General features: G+C 46.8%; 1 protein-coding gene across 2 annotated transcripts; it reads right to left on the minus strand.

Annotated features, from left to right (window-relative positions):
• Positions 1-216: 216 nt before the first annotated feature.
• CALCOCO1 (calcium binding and coiled-coil domain 1) lies at positions 217-18,477 on the minus strand. Of its 2 annotated transcripts, XM_049883309.1 has the most exons (15): positions 18,395-18,477; positions 15,443-15,621; positions 15,010-15,112; positions 13,999-14,189; positions 11,486-11,644; positions 10,930-11,078; positions 9,161-9,251; positions 5,435-5,590; positions 4,945-5,199; positions 4,368-4,493; positions 3,752-3,847; positions 3,092-3,200; positions 2,653-2,852; positions 2,200-2,306; positions 217-1,289 (listed from the first exon to the last, which is right to left on the minus strand). In XM_049883309.1, exons 2-15 carry the CDS (start codon positions 15,596-15,598, stop codon positions 1,112-1,114), a joined length of 2,076 nt encoding a protein of 691 aa, XP_049739266.1. In that variant the 5' UTR covers positions 15,599-15,621; positions 18,395-18,477; the 3' UTR covers positions 217-1,111. The 2 variants fall into 2 exon arrangements, with proteins under 2 accessions (XP_049739266.1, XP_049739267.1); XM_049883310.1 differs by lacking the exon at positions 4,945-5,199.
• Between the last annotated feature and the right edge of the window lie 1,009 nt (positions 18,478-19,486).

Genomic DNA, 19,486 nt, shown 5'->3' on the forward strand with positions numbered 1-19,486 from the left:
CCCACTGCAGAATTCCCCAAGCTGGACCTTCCATCTGAGATAAGGTCTTTATCCCTCCACTTCCAACTGGCAGCCAACATACCAGGAAGCACAATCGGAAAAATAACTGCCCAGCATCCTCTCCTACAAGGCAGAGATGATTCCCCTCCCTCCTCCATCCCTCAACCAGGGTCTAAGAGGCAGAGGGCTGGGTCCTCTTTGCTGTAGTCACACTCGTGATAAGAACACATTTTATTAGAATAGTTATACATATCATATAAATATATCTATCCATACTAGAGATAACAGGGAGGAATATCAGAGGGGAAGCTCTTATTGCTGTGGGGGACCTGGAGAGGGCAGAGGGGCTGGGAAATGGGACCTCTGGGACCACTTGCTCCCCCATCCCTCACAGAAGGCACAAATGCATTATTTCTATCCATGTGAGGATGCTGGGGGGAGTGGCAGGGAGGGGCAGGAGATAAAGTACAGGAAACCTCAAAAATACAAAAGAAACCTCCAAACTTAACGTCTAATGCTATGGAAAAGGCTGCAGTGGGTGCGAAAGGCAATGGTGGGGGGAACAGAAAGGGGAACCAACGAAGCTTAGAACTGAGAGAGACCTGAAGAGGTCATCATGTCCATGCTGCTGCCTCTATGCAGGCTGCAGAGAACACTCAGGTAAACAAACATAAACCCTAAATAAGAGAGGGTGGAGTGCCCCAAGAATTGGCTTTGGGACATCAGAGGGGAGTGTGTGTGAGTGTGCACGCCCTGGTGGTTTGGCGGCTGGTGAGAGTGACAGAGGCAGCCAGGGCTAGGAGTGGATGATTCTATTTCCACAGGCGGAGGCCTCCTTCATCCTGGTTCCTCCAAAACCGCTTTCGGGAGTAAATTCAGCCACTGCTTCTAAGAAGGACCCCTGTCTGGGTCAAAAGAGCCAGGTGGGAGAGGATGAAATTACAGAGCTTGGGATGAAACAGGGGCACACTAGGGGCAGTTCTTAGGGAAGAGAATCCCATGGTGCCCAATGTGATGGAAAATAGGCATGAGACCTAAGTGTACATCTGTGCATGAGGGTGTATGTATGTGTGTACGTGTACATTTGTGTATGTACTAGGGAAAGGGGAGATCATTCAAAGGTGAAGGGGTCCTGGGTGCTGAAAAAGAAATGTCCATCCATGTGGTCCTCCAGGGTATCCTTGTCACTCTCAGCAGGGAAGCGCTCCTTACAGATAGGACATTCCTTCCACGGTGGGGTGACAGGGCCCCCAGTGCTGGCCTCTGACAGGGAACCCACTGCAAAGCCACTAGAGAGAGAGGAGGGGAACAGGAGAGGGTCAGTGCTCTCCCTGCCCTTCTTGATTTGCAGACCTCAGGAAGAGGGACCCCTGCACCCGGGCTCCCAGATGATCCTGTTTCTAATGAAGCACTCTGGCTCCTAGCCTCTCCTGAGGCATCTTCCTCCCCATGTCCTCTCTTTAGTCCCTGCTGGTCTCTGTAGTGTACAGCCCATCCCCCAACCTTCTGCTCTCTTCCCTCCATTCTGTCTGCCGCCTAATGAGGCTGAAAATGAGTCTGACATCGTCCTTCATCTTCCTGCTCCAGCCTAGAAGGATGTCAGCATCACCCCCTCCCTGCCTGGAGCCCATCTCATATCCACGCAAAGATGCACTCTAGATGAGAGAATTTCTCTTCCTCCTTCCTCCCCACTGGACCCAGAGAAGAAAACAGAAGGCTAGAGGGAGCGATCTGTTACCTGAATCTCCCACCCCTGCAGCTTCACCTCCCAAAGGGTCCCCAGGGAAGTCAGGGAAGGGGGAAAGCAACTCAAAAGCAGCCAGATGGATGCTGGATCCCAGTCTTCTCTCTGCCCTTATCCCTGGGGATCTTGGTCACCTTCCTTCCTTCCCCAAGCTTAGGTGCCTCCCTGGTAGTTAGGGAAGGGCCAAGAGAGAGCGGACGCAGGGCAATTTGGGCTCCGTAGAAGATGGTGCTAGAACAACACAGAAGCCATGATGATATAGGAGGAGGGATAACCTGAAGGCACCTGGGATTTGGGTGGTGGGTAATTTTGTGTCAATCACATCTCCTATCTCCTTTCTTGGCTGTGGCCAAGAAAGGGGGCCTTGGAGGAAGGGTGTGTGACTGTTCACATGGATGCCCTTTTTCACCTGCATCCCCCTACCTTCCTCCCTATCTTCCCCACCTGGCACTCACCTGGCCATGTCGTAGAAGGCACTGCCCAGTTCAGGAAGCAGCAGGTTAGCTTCCTCGCCCCCATTCTGCACAGCTGCCATGAGGACTGACTTCTCATCTTCAGCCTCCTGGACACCAAAGAGACAGGATTGGGTTTTGGGGTTGTATCCCAAGATGGGAGGAGGGCAGCACATTGGGACAGGTAAGAGAAGAGCAGCCAGGAGAGATGTTTTGATGAGGGCTAGTGGATAAGAAGAGAAGGAATGTGGGGGGCAGGGACCAGAAGCAGAGGCTATTGGGTTGGATTGGGTTTTGGGATGGCATACGTTGAGTGGCCTTGAAGAGAAGTGGGCAGATGCCTGCCTCCTTTCCTCTAAGAAAAAAACAGAGCCCTGCTGGGCTAAGACTTTCTGCTTTGGAGACTGGATAGTTGGGTTTGGCCCTACCCCCTGTTTGGTCTTCCTCACTGCTCACCGAGTCAGAGCTACTGTCCTCAACTGGCCCTGAGAGGTGAGGAGCAATGGGAGCTGGCTGGCTGATGACAACCAGGGGAGAAGATTCTCGGGGTCGAGCCGGAGAGGAGCCTGGATCTCCACTCTCACACAGGCCATAGGGTGGGAGCCTCATGTCTTCTGGGGACTCGTCCTCTGAGTCTGTCAGAACTGCTGGGCAGCCTGCAGGCAAGGGAAGTAGGCAGAGAAGGATGCATTATTAGAGCCTGGATCTGCTCTGTCTCCTCTGAAAGAGGGATATAGTTAAACTGAACAGGCCCAGGGTCTGGGAAGAAAAAAGACAAAATATACAAAAGGCAGAGGCATTTCCCAGAGGGGTCACAGGGAGCTTTCCCCAACAACAGGTGGGGCGGAGGGGAGGCATGGGGAAGAGCTGTCACAAGATTTAGGGGTGTACAGACTCAGTCCCGCAGCGGCTTCCTCATCCTCTGTGGCAGCATCCTCATTCCACTTCTCATCTGCCACCTTCTCCAGGCGGGCCTCCAGCTTTCTCATGTACTCTAGCAGTTCCTGGAGTTGGGGAGGAAAGAGGCAGGTGCTAGAGGCTGGGAGATGACAACCTTGCTGGCCGGCAGAACTTTTCCCTGCATCCAAGAAGAACTCTTAGCTCCTCAGGATTAGATGTTTCAGTAAAGAGTGGGGCAACTTAAGGTATGTCCCCCGCTCCCTCAGGAGCCCTCCTTCATCCCTTATGTCTCTCCCTTCCCTGTCAATTCTCCCGTCCTGACAAGTCAGCTAACAGGAGGAGCCATGGTCCCATTTTTAGCCTCTGGGCCCTCCTAGAGATCCCGCCTCCCGACCCCATTGCCGTTGAGTCGATTCCAACTCATAGCGACCCTACAGGACAGAGTAGAACTGCCCCATAGAGCTTCCAAGAAGCATCTGGTGGATTCAAACTGCCGACCTTTTGGTGAGCAGCCGTAGCACTCAGCCACTACGCCACCAGGGTTTCCCTCCTAGAGATAACCAGTTTCTAAACCAAGAGATGACAAGAAGACAAAGTTTCTAGCTCTCGAGTCCTAAACTGTGGCATCCAGGATAACTAAGTAACAGATTCTCACCTGCTTCTCCTCCTGCAACTGCTCCTTTTCCTTCTGGAACACACGCAGGGCTGACCGTAGCTCTGTCAGCTCCCGCTTACTCTCTGACAACTGTACCTGAGGGAAAAGGGCCAAATGGAATCTGGAGTCTAGAATGTACCTCCAAGAACCCAGGCTCTAGGACCTGGACCCAACAATCTGGAACCAGGAATATGATTTGTCTCTCCATGGCTTTGCTTCTCTCTGCTCTGACACACACAGGGGAACCCACAACACTCTTCTTGCATGAGTCCCTTATCTTGCCCACAGGAGATTCAGTTGTCTGAGTTCCAACCTCTGCCTCTGGAGTGTGGACCTGGATGACATCTTCTTGGCTAGGGTACAGAGCCCTCAGTCATCCCAGGGTCTACAGTTCTCCTAAGTCACCCCTACTAAGCTCAGGATACTTACCCTGAGAGCATAAAAGGACATGGCACGTTTTAGCCAACGAGGGCTGGGGTGGGGCGTGTAAGTATATGCCACCCAACATATAAGTGAGCATCTAACTCTTCCGAGCCCGCACCCAAGATGGATAGAAGGGGCACTGATACATCAGGAGACCACGGGACCAGGACTTGTGGGTGGCTGGGTGTCTCACCAGGCTAGAATCCTTTTCCCGGGCCAGTTCAGTTTTGAGCACTTGATTCTGCGTCCTCTCCTCTTGAACTGCCTTCTCCAGTCGAAGGATCTCTGCACTCAGCTTTAAGATCTTGTCCTTCTCTGCCTGGTAGAGGGCCAACAAGGAAAATGGGAGGGTGAAGGTAAAGAAAACAGGATGCCACTGGCAATAGCAATATCCTTCTCTGTGTCCCTTCCTTTAATTGATTTAATTAACTGAATTGAATCAAATTGTTTTTGAGCCTATTTACCCTTCTTGCCTTCTCCATTTGCTATACACCCGGAATGACGGATCAAGAATGGGTATTATGGCAGGGCTGGTAAATGTTTCTGAATCAAGAAAGGTGCTATGGAGATCAGGATTAGGACACCTTGGTTAGGGATGGGTTATGCCTGGGAAGTGGAATTTATCTTCCTTATTGCTCCTCCCATGTCTAAGTCCTCTAAGGTTTGTAGCCCCCCTTCTCTCCTCCCACAATATATGACCACATACAGGAGTCCACACAGAGATAGGGGCAGTGGCCATGGTCTGCTGTCAGGTCTCCCTAGGCCTCTACCTCCACACTCTGCAGCAGCCCTGCCCTCTCCTTGCTCCACTGGCTTTTTTCCTCCTTCAAGTGCAGACTGAGTTCAGCCAGCCTGCTGTTGACTTCAGCCACTTCCAGGCGGCTGCGGTGTAGCTCAGAGATGGTGCGGTCCCTGGCTCCTGCTGCGCTGGCCAACTCCTCCCCCAGAAGGGCTGCTTTCTGCTGACTTGAAGCTGCAAGCTCCTGGGCCCCTCGAAGCTGCTCCTTCAAGGGCTCCAACTCAGCCTCAGGAGAAAGGAAGAGATGGAGATCAGAGCTCCCACTGAATCACTGAACTAGGAAGGTAAGTGGGCTCCCTCGTCCACCAGGTTCTCTACCTGCCCCCACAACCCCACAACTACATTGAGGACTCAGGGTTGTGTTGTTTAGTCTTTAGCCATGTGTTTTCCCCTTTCTTCTGGCCATCTAGGCTTTTCTACAACCAGCACCTAGTTTCTGTTGCCTAGGGGCCTCCACTCACCACCTGCTGCTGGGCCTGGCCTAGGGTGTCCTTCATCTGGGCCACCTTGTCCTTCAGTCGCTGGGCCTGAGCACCCTGCTCCTCCTGTCGGCCCTTGGCCTCCTGAAGCTCCAAATTCAAGCGACGGTTCTCCCGTTCTGCCATTTGGAGCTCAGCCTGATGGAGGTGGAGAGAAGGTGAGGATAATAGGTATGCACATTTGGGGTGGGCAGGGAGGTAGACCACTGTGATGTGAGAGGTCAAGATTCTATTTCTTAGATTTGAATACAAACTCAAGCATTCAGCTCTTGCCAGTCCTTCTTGGGTTCTTTCCTCAAAAGAACTGTCCTGAACATACAGTCTCCAGCTCCCAAAATGAGGCATCCAGCTTCACAGCCTATGGTCTTACGTGAGTCTAGGTATCCCATATCCCATTTTCACTTTTCCATGCCTCCTCTTAAATCAAAACTCAGTCTGGATGTACAGGCTCCTCAAACTCAGCATATCTACATGAAGTCAGACCTTTCACCCCATCCCAGTCTTTCCCACTCTTGTTTCTGTCCATGGTACTATTTCCCAAATCATCCAGGCTGGAAACCTTGGTTCCATGCTAGGCTCTGTTCCCTCCTTAGCAGCCCACAGAAAAGTCTATTGCTTCTCTGCCCTCATTTTGGTTACAGCCATTCTCTCTTTTATACTATCGACGCAATCGTGTTAGTTCAGGCTCTTGTAATTTCTAGCTTGAACTACTGAATAATCTCCTAACTAGTTCATCTTCCACAAGGAAATCAGATAAGTCTTAAGTACAGTTCTGACTCTTTAAGTACATTTGTTTTTTTTTTAAGGAGATGTTACCTCCACTTGAAATCATCAATGCCTTCTCACTGCTTACAAAATAAAGATTAAACTCAAGAGCCTCCACAATCTGACCTAGACCTTATCTCAAATTCTTCACACACACACACATTCAATACCCATTGCCGTCTAGTCAATCCTGATTCATTCATAGTGACCCACAGGAGAGAGAAGAATTGTTCTATAGGTTTCCAAGGCTGTAATCTTTGTGGAAGCAGACTGCCACATCTTTCTCCCGCAGAGCGGCTGGTGGGTTCAAACCACTGACCCTTCCATTAGCAGCCAAGGGCTTAACTACTGCACAACCAGGGCTCATGCATTCAATAGCCTCAAGCATTCTGGACTCTAAATTTGTGATGTGTTTCTCTGTTCTTCCCTTTCATCTCTGTCTACTCAAATTCTATCTCTTCTTACTGCAACACCCTAACAACAAAAAGACAACCCAACTAAAAAATGGGCAAAGCATATGAACAGACACTTCACCAAAGAAGACATTCAGGCAACTAACAGACACATGAAGAAATACGATCATTAGCCATTGGAGAAAGGCAACTCAAAACTACAATGAGATACCATCTCACCCCAACAAGGCTGGCACTAATCCAAAAAACACAAAATAATAAATGTTGGAGAGGTTGTGGAGAGATTTGGACACTTACGCACTACTGGTGGGAATGTAAAATGGTACAACCACTTTGGAAAACGATCTGGTGCTTCCTTAAAAAGCTAGAAATAGAAGTACCATATTATCTAGCAATCCCACTCCTATGAATATACCCTAGAGAAATAAGAGCCATCATACAAATAGACATATGCACATCCACATTCATTGCAGCATTGTTCAAAATAGCAAAAAGATGGAAACAACCTAGGTGACCACCAACAGATGAATGGATAAACAAATTATGGTACATATACACAATGAGATACTATGCAATCATAAAGAACGATGACAAATCCATGAAACATCTCACAACATGGATGAGTCTGGAAGGCATTATGCTGAGTGAAATTAGCCAGTCACAAAAGGACAAATATTGTATGAGACCGCTATTATAAGAACTCAAGAAAAGGTTTAAACACAGAAAAAAGCATTCTTTGATGGTAATGAGGGTGGGGTAGTACAAGAGAATTCATTAACTAGATAGTAGACAAGGGTCAACTTTGGTGACGTGAAGGACAACACACAACACAGGGGAAATCAGCACAAAGCAAAAGCTAAGAAGTTTCCAGGACACATCTAAACACTTTGAGGGACAGAGTAGCTGGGGCTGGGGCCTGGGGACCATAGTTTCTGGGGTCATCTAGATCAACTGGCATAACAAAAATAAGAAAATTTTCTGCATCCCACTTTGGTGAGTGGTGTCTGGGGTCTTAAAGGTCTGTGAGTAGCCATCTAAGATACATCAATTGGTCCCATTCCACTTGGAGCAAAGGAGAATAAAGAAAACCAAAGACACAAGGAAAATATTAGCCCAAGAGACAAAAAGACCACATAAACCAGAGACTCTACCAGCCTGGGACCAGAAGAACTAGGTGTTGCCCAGCTACCATCAATGACTGCCCTGACAGGGAACACAACAGAAAGTCCTGGATGAAGAGGGAGAAAAGTTTGGAACAGAACTCAAATTCACGTAAAAAGACCAGACGTAATAGTCTGACAGAGACTGGAGGAGGCCCCGAAACTATGGTCCTAGGATGCTCTGTTAACCCAGAACTGAAACCATTCCTGAAGCCCACTCTTCAGACAAAGATTAGACAGGACTACAAAACAAAAAATAATACATGTGAGGAGGGTGCTTCTTAGTTCAATTGGATACATGAGACCAAATGGGCAGCTCCTGTCTGGAGGCAGGATGGAAAGGCAGGAATGGACAGGGAGTGATTGAATGGACACAGGGAACCAGGGTGCAGAGGGGGAGTGTGCTGTCACATCGAGAGGACTGTGACTAATGTCATATAACAACATGTGTATAAATTTTTGTATGAGAAATTAACTTGAGCTGTAAGCTTCTACTTAAAGCACAATAAAAGAAAAAAAAATTCTACCTCTTCACTGCTGAGCAAACTATCTTCCATTTCTTAGGGTCCTAAGGATGTAATTTAGGGGTTTGCAAATATTTGATCTGAATTTCTTCTAAATTATTAAAAATTATGTTATAAAACACACACAAACCCACAAGTTAACACACTGGAGATCACCAGTCTATCAACATGTGCTTACAGCTTAATTCATTTTTGTGTAAACCTTATATTGTTTACTGAATTAAAGAGTAAACTAAGATTATAAAGTGGACTGTTTAAAAATTATCATTTTAACTATTTATGTGCAATTCAGGGTGTTCTCAATACTGTATAATCAAAACAAAATACAGAATTGTATTAGCTGCTGAAGCTGACAGAACAGTCATCCATAACCTCCAGTTTCAAATTCTGGTATCCTTCGAAATGATCTAATTGCTTTTATTGACCTTAGAGGTAATTACTATACCTTTGAATTTATAAAAATAAGATATTGCTTTTATTTATTCAGTAAGGCGCCACATAAGATGTAAGACTTCACTGGTGGTGGTGTGGAAAAGAGTTCTGCTCCTAGAAAGGCTTGAAAATACTAGGCTAGTCCATACTCCCTTTAAAAAAGCCTTTTCTAATGTCCTTAACAAGCTGAGCTCTCATCCACCCCTCTGGAACCCCGTAATACTTTATTACACTTCTCTTGTGACACAATATATTTGACTTGGATGAATCCCAATTGGGTATATGTCTTATCTTTCCTAGTAGAGTGCAACCATCTCTCCTGTACATTTCTACTCTCTGGCGCCAGCACACAGAAAGAATTCAATAAACACTGGATAAACAATTGAGAAAGCAAATCAACTCTGAGCCCCTTACCTCGCTTTGTTCCTTGTCTGCTTGCACTTCCTTCAGTTGCCCAAGAAGCCTCTCTTGTTCCCGAGTCAAGGCCTTCACTGTGTCTCTAACCCTGTGAGTTGGGGGCGGCATGTCAGAGAACTTGGCTGGTCACTCAGGACAGGAAGGAAGGACTTGGACTTCTGTCTTAAGCTCTGTCTTCAGTGCTTCTTCTGGTGTTCTTCCAGGCCCAGAGCTCCACTTGGCTCTAGGATGCTCAAATCCCCCAACCAAGATGATTCAGTTTTAGGCCCCAAGAACCAAGATTCTTGGTTCTAGAACACAATCTGAAAATAAAAGTTTTTCTTTTCCTTTTACATACTATTTTAAGGAATGTCCTGCTGATGGCTTCTTGGTTGTTCTCACTCAAGAGAGAAGGCATCCAGTCTTTTCTAGACAAGGGCAGTCACTACTGATTATAAACTTTTGGTCTGGATGAGAAGTTGTCAAACTTTCAGTAAAGGGCCTGGTAATAACTATTGTTGGCTTTGTGAGCCATGAAGTCTCTGTGTCAACTACTCAACTCTGCCTTGTTGTGTGAAAGCAGTCAGAAAATACATAAATGGGGGGATATGCAGTATTCCAATAACACTTTATTCATGAACACTGAAATTTGAATTTTATATTAATTTTCACGTGTCTCAATATATCCTTCTTCAAGTTTTTTCCAACCATTTAAAAATGTAAAAATCAAACTTAGCTAATGGGCCGTATATAAACAAGTGGTAAGGTGCATTTGGTCTGTGGACCACAGTTTGCCAACCCCTGGCCTGGACAGCCTCTAATCTCTTCCAGATGCTCAATCTGATCCCTGTTTTTCTGCTCCATGACTTAGAACCTAGACACCTAGTACATCCCTAGGGCAAGACTCACATATCCTAAAGAAGCCTTAGGGATCAACTCACGTATTGCTCTGGGCCTTGGACAGAACTCTTCTTTCCTTCAAAGAGTTTTAAAAAATGTCAAATCTACCAATACAGAACGGAAGAAACTTAATCATGTTATTTGATGAAGAAAGACCTGGGGTATTTATCCTGGTGAAAATTTGAAGGACAAGGATGGGAGGAGATTAATATTCGTCCTGTTTGGCAGAAATAATAGGTGACTAGTAGAAGAAAGAAATTTATTCTATATGACTTCAGAGATCTAAATCTGGACCGATGAGTAAAAGTTGTAGAACAGTAGAGTCTGGTTTATTCAAGAGATTAAAAAATGACAGCTATTCAACATTTAAATAGGCTGCCTCCTTCTATCTTCCCTTATATACCCTAGGTGCTGTATTTCTCCTAATGCTAAGATTTTATGATTTTTAAACCTTTTCTCAGAGGGAGATTACATAACATTCCTGGATCACCAGTTCTAGTATTTCCTAATAGTAAGAACAGAGTCTAATCTTGTTCTTTCCTGTGGTAAAATCTGAAATCTATCCTCTACTATCTTCCATTGACTATTTTTAATCCATTCTCTTCTTCCAAATCTCCCCTCCACTCCTAGTTTCTGCTTAGCTTTTGCTGCATAAGAAATGGTAGCTATTATTATTTCTGAAGATAAGGAATATAGACTAGGGCTGGGAAAGATGGAAGAGAGCTAGGCAGAAAAGATATCCACAGTAACTGGAATACCCTGAGTGGGGTTGAGAAGAGAAAGAGAAACCGTGTGAGACAGACAGCAGGTTTGCCTGCCTGAAACAGGAGGCTGGAGTGCAGGAGTCACAGGAAATGACAAGAAGCAAGTGAGAGATGTCCTCTCACCTGTCCAGCTCCACCTCCTTCATCAGCACTTTCTCGCTGATGGTCTGGATGTCATCTTCTAGCTCCAGGATTCGCGCCACATGGTCTCCTTGTTGCCGGCTCAGGATGTCCCTCTCTTCTGTGATCTCTCCATGGGACCGGGAAAGCCCCTGGAATTAAGGTTCCCCCAAAAGAATAGGGAAGTTGGGACTCATCTCTCAAAGAGTGGAACAAAGGCTTAGAAGGTACATGCCAGAGTTTGACTGCTCCCACACCCCTACTCCATAACCTCCCTTGAAAAGAAACTATGAGAGAACATTCCCTTACTTCTGAATGTGGACATCTCCACCCTCCCCCAGAACTCCCATTTTCAAAGAAGTGAGCCTCATGACAAATTTGGGAAGTGTCTCCTGTCTTATCAAGTTTAATTCCATTTGTTACTCCTTAAACTATTTCCTTGATGCCAGAATAATCTTAAAAGCCCACTGATGTCTCCCCTTTACCCTCTTTGCTGAGTTCAGGTTTGGGGCACAGGATGAGCAAGCAGACTCTGCTCCCTGCCTGGCCCAACTCCCACCTTGTACTGTTCCATCAGCTCCGTGTGCTCCTGTCTGGCAGTTGCCAGAGTGGTCTCCAGCTCCCGTACTCGGCTCCTCAGCTCCGTCACCTCCCCTTCCAGCTGTAGCTTCAGCTGCATCAGGTCATTCCGTTCTTGCTGGCTCTCATCCAGCTGGTTCTAGAGGGGGAAAGATGAGAAGGGTGATGTGCTGGTGAAGGGGTCATTTTAGGCCCTGTCCCCGTCACTGCCCAGATGCATTTCTGGGTTGGGGAGTTACATCAGTGGGGGCTATAAAGAAGTGTGCGAGGAAGGCTTGGTGTTCTGAATCCTGCCCACCTCCCAGTGAGACCCACCAGCTCACAGCACTCTTAACTACTCATCCTTTTCTCACCTTCTCCCACCCTAGGCCTGGCCCCTTCCTCACCCAGTGATTCCAGGAATCCCTCTTCTGGCGGAAGTCCTTCTCAATTTACACAGACAAAAGGGATGGCTGCCCTAATTTTACCCTGTCTATTTTTTTTTTTTTTATTCTGGAGTTGGATAGACTTGGGTTCAAATCGCCAATACAATTTTCACTACCTATGCAACCTTGAGAGCCCTGGTGGTGCAGTGGTAAAGAGCTCAGCTGCTAACCAAAACGTCAGCTGTTTGAATCTACCTGGCCCTCCTTAGAAACCCTATGTAGTTCTACTTTGTCCAATAGGGTCGCTATGAATTGGAATCGACTCAATGGCAACGGGTTTGACTTGGTTGATGTGACCTTGAACAAATTACTTAACTTCTCTGAGTCTGTGTCCTTGTCTGTAAAGTGATCTCTGAGCCTGGGTTGTTTTAAGGTTTAAGTGAGAATAATGAATGTGCAAACAGACTCCTGAGTAAACCAGCTGCTATTGAGTCGACTCAGACTGACGGCAACCCATATGCGTCAGAGTAGAGTCATGCTCCATCGGGTTTTCAATGGATGATTTTTCAGAAGTAGATCACCAGGCCTTTCTTCTGATGCACTTCTTGGCACATTAACCATTTGTACCACCCAGGGACTCCAGAATACAGAGTAGGAGCTCACGTATCTCTGACTTATATAAGATATAAACATCTTCCTATACTTGTGTCAACTCCATGTGTTTCTTAGACTTGAGGTTCTAGAGAGCAGGGGTTTGTCTAACTCTCATCTTCTGAGCCTTTCTCAGGCCTTTCCTCCTGTTTGGCGAATGGACTTCCTTCCCAGCCGACCCTGTCCCTTGCTTTCCTTCAGGAAGTCTTCCTTGCTAATAATGCCTCCACTTCCTAATTCTTCTCTATATGATCCAATAGAAATATACAAGCCACGTGTATCATTTTAAATTTTCTAGTAGCCGCTTTAAAAAATGCAATAAGAAACAGGTGAAATTAATAATATTCTATATCTAATCCAATGTCATGGATTGAACTGTGTCCCCCAAAAAATATATGTCAACTTGGTTAGGCCATGATTCCCAGTATGTGTGGTTGTGCTCTATTTTGTGATTATAATTTTATGTTAAAAGGATTAGGGTGGGACTGTAACACCACTCCTACCTGATCCAAGGTAAAGGGAGTTTCCCTAGGGTGTGGCCTGCACCGCCTATTATCTCTCAAGGGATAGAGGGAAAGGGAAGCAAGCGGAGAGTTGGGAACCTCATACCACCAAGAAAGCAGCACCAGGAGCACAGCATGTCCTTTGGACACGGGGCCCCTATGCCTGAGAAGTTCTAGACCAGGTGAAATTAATACTACTTTAACTAATCCAAGATTGGGACAGAGACCTTCCTCCAGAGCCCAAAGAGACAGAAAGCCTTCCCCTGGAGCCAAGGCCCTAAACTTGGACTTGTAACCTACCGACTGTGAGAAAATAAATTTCTCTTTGTTAAAGCCATCCACTTGCAGTATTTCTGTTATGGCAGCACTAGATGGCTAAGATACCCTGTATACAAAAATATTATTTTAACAAGTAATCAATATAAAAAATTACGGAGATACTTTACATTCTTTTTTTCTTATACTAAGCCTTCAAAATTCAGTGTGTATTTACACACACAACACATCTCAATTTGGACTAGCCACATTTCAAGTGCTCAAAAGCCACATGTGGCTAGTGGCTCCAGTACTGGGCAGTGCAAATCTGGAGCCCTGCCTATCTGCTCTTGCTCCTTACTTGCCCTGGAAGTGGGTCTCATTCCCCTCTTCCTCTGAATGTTCCCTGGAGTAGCCTCCTTCACCCTTTGGATCTTCCTCTAGGGCATTGGGCAGGAGGTAGCACTTGGAGAAGGCAGGCTCAAAAAGTTATTTTGAAATCTTGAGTTACACTGGCCTGTGGGTGGCTTGCTTTCCTGCCCTACGTAATTGTGTCCGTCTGTGTTAGACTGAGACTTACCTGAAGGTAAGATTAGTATAACTCCCAGTGAAGACTCTAGTTGAGGCTACAGAAGGGAAGATGAAGTGGGAAGGGACCCCCTGGAAAGCTGTCCTCTGACTCCCCTAACACAGGAGCAACTCTGTTGCTCTGTTCTCACCTGCAGCACAGTTGCCTTGGGGACAACCAGCAGGATGTCAGAGCCACCGTCAGCCTCCTCCAGGGTGACCAGTTCATCCATGGGCCTTGGCTCTCGGAACTGGAAAGGAGGACTCTGCCCGCACACCCGGCCCTGGCGGTTCACATAACGGAACTGGTAAAGCTGGGCTCCTGGTTTGGGCAGGTAGCTGGCTGTGGGCAGAAGAATGGACCCAGGACTCCAATTACGATTCCAGGCCCTCACAAGTACACAGCACGTTCCCTCCCCCTTAGTGCACCTCATCATCCACTGTACTCAGCAACAGGCCCCTGCTCCATTTTCCACATACTGTTTTCCCCCCTTTCCACCTCCTACAGGCTATTTCTGTTCCCTGGGATACTTTTCTCCCTCCTTTTTGCCTGGCTCTCTCCTTTCTCTCCTTCCTAAACCTACCCTCCTCTATCATAATAATAATAATGCTAAAAAAAAATAATAATGCTAGTTACCATTTATTGAGTACTTACTATGTACCAGGCACTGTGTTACCAGCTTTACATGTATAATTTTAAAACCTCTATTATCTCTACAGGCCAGGCATCCCCTTTTACAGTTAAGATAACTGGCACACAGAAAGGTTAAATAATTTGCCCAAGGTCAAACAGTTTGTATGTATTAGAGTGGAGATTTGAACCCAGGTCTTTAAGAATCTAATGGCTATCTTCTTCTCAATATATGATGCTACCCTTTCCTCTTCCCTATCTCCTAGTTCCATATGAGAAGTCCCTCTTACTTTCGGTAGGAGGCTGGACTAGATGCCCTCTAAAGATCCTTCTAACTCTGAGTCTCTGATTCTGTGATAACCCCATGATTACATGCCTGTTGAGCCCTGCTGGATATATTTCTCATTATATTTATTTGCACTTATTTTTCCTTGTCCTCTGAGCCCAACTTTTATGTTTCTGAGCCCACTACCTTCTTCCAAACTTCCATCCCACTGGCTTCACCCTCCTCATTTTCCATCTTCCCTTGTACCTTGGAACTGGACACTGGCATGGATAGGTGAACCATCAGTTGTACTTTCAGGCACTGAAGACCACACAAATGTGTGGTAATCCCGAACACAGGCAGCCTCTACCTGTGAGAGCCCAAGATGGGAGATAGGTATGACGACTATCATCCATGGATGGTAGAAGAGGCTGAGGAATTGGATGGGGAATAGGATGGTGTTACGGGGGCAAGCACGATGAGAGACAGGGAAAGTGGAGAGATACTAACGTATCAGGGGAGGGCAAAGCTAAGATAGAGAGAAGATTAGCTTTGCTTATACAGATGGCCCCTGTTATCTGTGACATCTTTCTCCCTTCGTCTCTGTCAATGGGGGGTGGGAATCCAAGAATTTAGTTATTTTCCTTATTCCAACCAACTCATGGTTGTAAACCTGAGCCAAAAGGGGCTGCAGGGATACCTTGAAGATGCCAATCCAGTCGCTGGCACTGGGCATGGTGCCTGGGGGAAGGGTGTAGTGACATTCCACCTTGGTATTGGGGATATAGGTCCGGGCTACATTCAGAAAGTTGACTCCACCCCGGGATGGTGCCCGGCTTAGTGATGATTCCTCCATATGCCCTCGGGATATCTGCCTTCCTGTGAAGGAAAGGATTAACATCTGTTAGGAATGGAATTGTGTACCCCCCAAAAAAGTTATGCTGAAGTCCTAACCTCTGTACCTGTAAATATGACCTTGCTTGGAAATAGTTTTCTTGTGTTATGTTAATAAGGTCAAACCAAAGTAGGGTGGGTCCTAAACCTAACCACTTCTGAACAGTGTCTTATAAGAACAGCAAAATAAACACAGAGATACACACACACAGGGGCAAGACGGATGCCATGTGATGATCCTCTACAAGCAAAGGAACACCAAGGATTGTCAGCAGTCACCATAAACTAGGAGAGGCTGTAGAAGGCATGGACATAGCTGAGACTCTGATTTGGGCTTTTAGCCTCTAGAACTAGAGAAAATTAATTTCTGTTCTTTTTAAAGCCTCCTACTTATGGTATGTTTTGTTATGGTAGCATTAGGTAACTAAGACAATTCCAAAGTCTTTCTATTCTGTTTCCCTCCACATCCCTATCACCCACACATACACCAGCCCCTGCCACTATACCTGGAGATGAAGGCATATCTGGTTTCTAGCCCCTTAGGGTTACTCTTAGTCCTAGGACATAAGTCTGGACTTCCAAGTCACTCCCAACCCTGTCTCACACTGTACCCTCTCTGGTTCACAGACCTGTCCCAGAATTCAGATCCTTCCAATTTCTGCTCCCTTTTCACTGCCCAACTGACCATGTCTCATTATCCCAGGCTCTATCCTCCTCAGTCTCTCCTTTTCTCCCTCTTACCCTCCTTGAGCCTTCTGGATTCTTCAGCCTCCATCTCCCCATCCATCCCCCACATCTTTTAGCTCTTGAATTCAAAACTCAACTGAGATGTAGGGCCCCCTCATTCTGAGCAGGTCTCTTGAGGTTGTTGATTCAGCTATACATGGGAATGAGTCATGACATCTGAAAACACTAACATCTGAAAGGAATGATTGAGTCTTCAGAGCTGAAATATGGCCTGAGGGGACCAACATCCCAACTTCAGGCTCCTGAGCTCTCAGTCCTCTCCCCCAATCTGAGCTGTCCACCCCCAGAAATTTTAGGGAAGTAAAGCCCTGCTTTCACCCAAGAGTCAAAGGGACTCAGTGGATATAAGGAAAGACAGGTTCTATCACTCAACTTCATCATTACAGGAAGTCAGAATTCTGGAGGCGGCTGCTTCAAGGGTGGAGTGAAACACTTGGCAGGAACTTGGTGGTGTGGGGGAGATGGAATGTGGGGGCTGGGAGACAGGAAAGTCCCACCCACTGGGTAGCAGACAGATTGGAAGGTGGGAAGCAAGGGGCCCTGGGAAGCAAGGGGCCCTGGGAAGCAAGGTGGGAAGCAAGGGGGTAATATATATTTAATGTTGAGGGAAGGGAGAGAGAGTTCAAAAAGGACCTAACATTCTTCTCTCCAGATCTTGCAGGGCAAGAAACCTACTGGTTTGACTTGCTGTTAGCTCTAGTATTTTCCTCCAGTTCCCCTTGGTATCAATTTTAAGTGCCTGAATTCTTCCATCTGCTTGCATTGGTAGTTGCAGATATGCTATAGGATGAGACTGGGAGGAAGGGGTGTTCCAAGTAAGCTGGGAAGAATTAATTGGAAAATTTGGGGGTGGGGTGAGGACAGATAACAATAATAACAATCAAGAGAACTCCTCAGCCCAGGGCAGTGAGACGGCCCTCTTCCTTGTCCCTCCCCTCTGGCTCCCGAAGCTGCATCCTCGGCCAGCCTCGGCTGACAGTATCCAATCAGCCATCGCCACTAGTCATGTGCACACCTCCAAACATCACAAACCCACACCAAGCCGAAGACAGGGACTTTAAAAGAAAACTGAAACTCAGAAAACAGGTGGGCCAGCTCTACAAAAAGGAGTGATGTCTCTCTCCAAATTAGAGATAGAAGTAACAAGGGGTTCCTTTGGATTTACATATCTGAAAAATCCCTAATGAAAACTAGTCCATGTTTTCCTCAGATACAATTCTTCTGGCTTTCTAAGGAGTAAATAAGTTGTCCTCAAAGATCTAAGCCTGAGAAGCTGGTGAAATGGACACGAAAAGAGAGAGTGGAGGGAGGAAGCAGTCTGTCTCATTAGGGGGAGAGCAATTGGGAGTATGTAGCAAGGTGTATATGGGTTTTTGTGTGAGAGACTGACTTGATTTGTAAACTTCCACTTAAAGCACAAAAAAAAAAAAAAAAGATCTAAGCCTGGGTAACCCCTAATACTCCCCACAAACAAAATCTGTAACAGCTGGAAACACTCCCAAGGCCTGAAAAAAAGCTTGGACACCCAAGGTGCATGTGTGCAGCCAGGTTTAAATGTTCATATGGGGGTTCCTTTCTCCCACTGTCTAGGGCTCTAGAGTTCCTTGACATTCTACAGCTTGGAAGGTCCTCCCCACCCAAGGATTCAGCGTAGTGAAGGCCTTTGGATTTGGGGAGGGGGAGGGGAACACGTGTAAAGGGAGGTTTGTGGGGATCAAGTGTTGCCTGGGAGACAATAAGCAAAGGTTCTAGCCCCTCAACTCTCCTAGGCGTATCAAGCTTTATGGAAAAGGGCTGACAAGAAGGTGAGGACAGCGAGAGGACACCCACCTTGCTCAGGGCTCCCCTGAAACCAAGAACTCCCAAAACAGTGGGGGTGGCCTTTCCAGTGGGGAAAGTGTTAAAATCCAAACGTACCCGAATCCTTCTTCTACAGTTCCCTACCCTCTCACAGATTGGAAAGTGGGGTGACCCCCCCCGGACCGCCCCTAAATTAGGCCAAGTTTCTTACCCTACAGACGGATCAGCTGTTCCCGTCACCCTTCACCAACAACAAAAACAGCACTCCGACTCCGTCAGGGGAGGGAGAAGAATGGGCCCGAGGACTTCTGGGTTTTGTGGTTCTTCTGCGCCCTTATGCGGCAGAGCAGGTTTGGATCTAGGACTACACTACCCAAAAGGCGGCGAGAAAGGGGGGCGGAGAAGAGGGCAGCCGTGGCTGCGGCCTCACCACAGCTTCCTGGGAGGCGTAGTTCTCACTTCCATGACTGTAAACGGGGGTGTGGCTATCGGAGGACTTCACATCCCATGATTCCTCAGGAGGGGGGCAGGCTGCGTTAGTGGTAGTTGTTTGCAACGTGCATTTTTGGGGGTGGGGAGGATTTACGGCTCTAACGCCTTCCGAATAACGCTTCACAGTTTTCAGAACGCTACGGATACGCTCTCTTATTTTTCACAACAACCCTGTGAGATAGGTATTATTGTTATCCATACATTACAGATTAGGAAACTAAAGCTCAGAACGGTTAAGCTATGAAATGGCAGAACTCCACCAGGATTGCCTGACTCCAAGTTCAGTGCTCTTGCCACTACCCCAGAATGACCCCCCATTTAGGAGATGGAAAGCTAATAGCTGTGACCTTGTAAAAACTATGTGTTCCACACCGCTGACCATTGTTTTCCAGTTGAAGAATGTTAGTGCCAGGGGCCTGTCAATACTGACGGACCTGAACTGAGTTGCCCTAGAGTGGCCTCTGGGATGCATTGCCTGAGGTGGTGGTGGGGAGGGCAGTGGGGTGAGGGAATGAAGTTGAAGAGGGAGCCTGGCATAATGGAGGACTTGTCATAGCTCACAAACAAGCCACTTACGGGGGCCCGCTTGCCCAGGCTTTTTAACTGGCTTTAATTAATTAGGCTAACAATACATGTTGTTGCTCCAGTATTATTTAGCAGAGGTGAAAAAGATTCACACTCTTCCCAACCCCCAAGCCAGGATTTGGGCATCCTTCCCTGCCCCTCTAGATAGTCTGAGGCATTCAAAATTAATCCCTCTCGCTGTCCTTGTATTAAGGGATGACAGTCTAAGGATTTATTTGCTCTTCCT

The sequence above is a fragment of the Elephas maximus genome, chromosome 4, assembly GCF_024166365.1.
Source record: "Elephas maximus indicus isolate mEleMax1 chromosome 4, mEleMax1 primary haplotype, whole genome shotgun sequence".
Lineage (NCBI taxonomy): Eukaryota > Metazoa > Chordata > Mammalia > Proboscidea > Elephantidae > Elephas > Elephas maximus.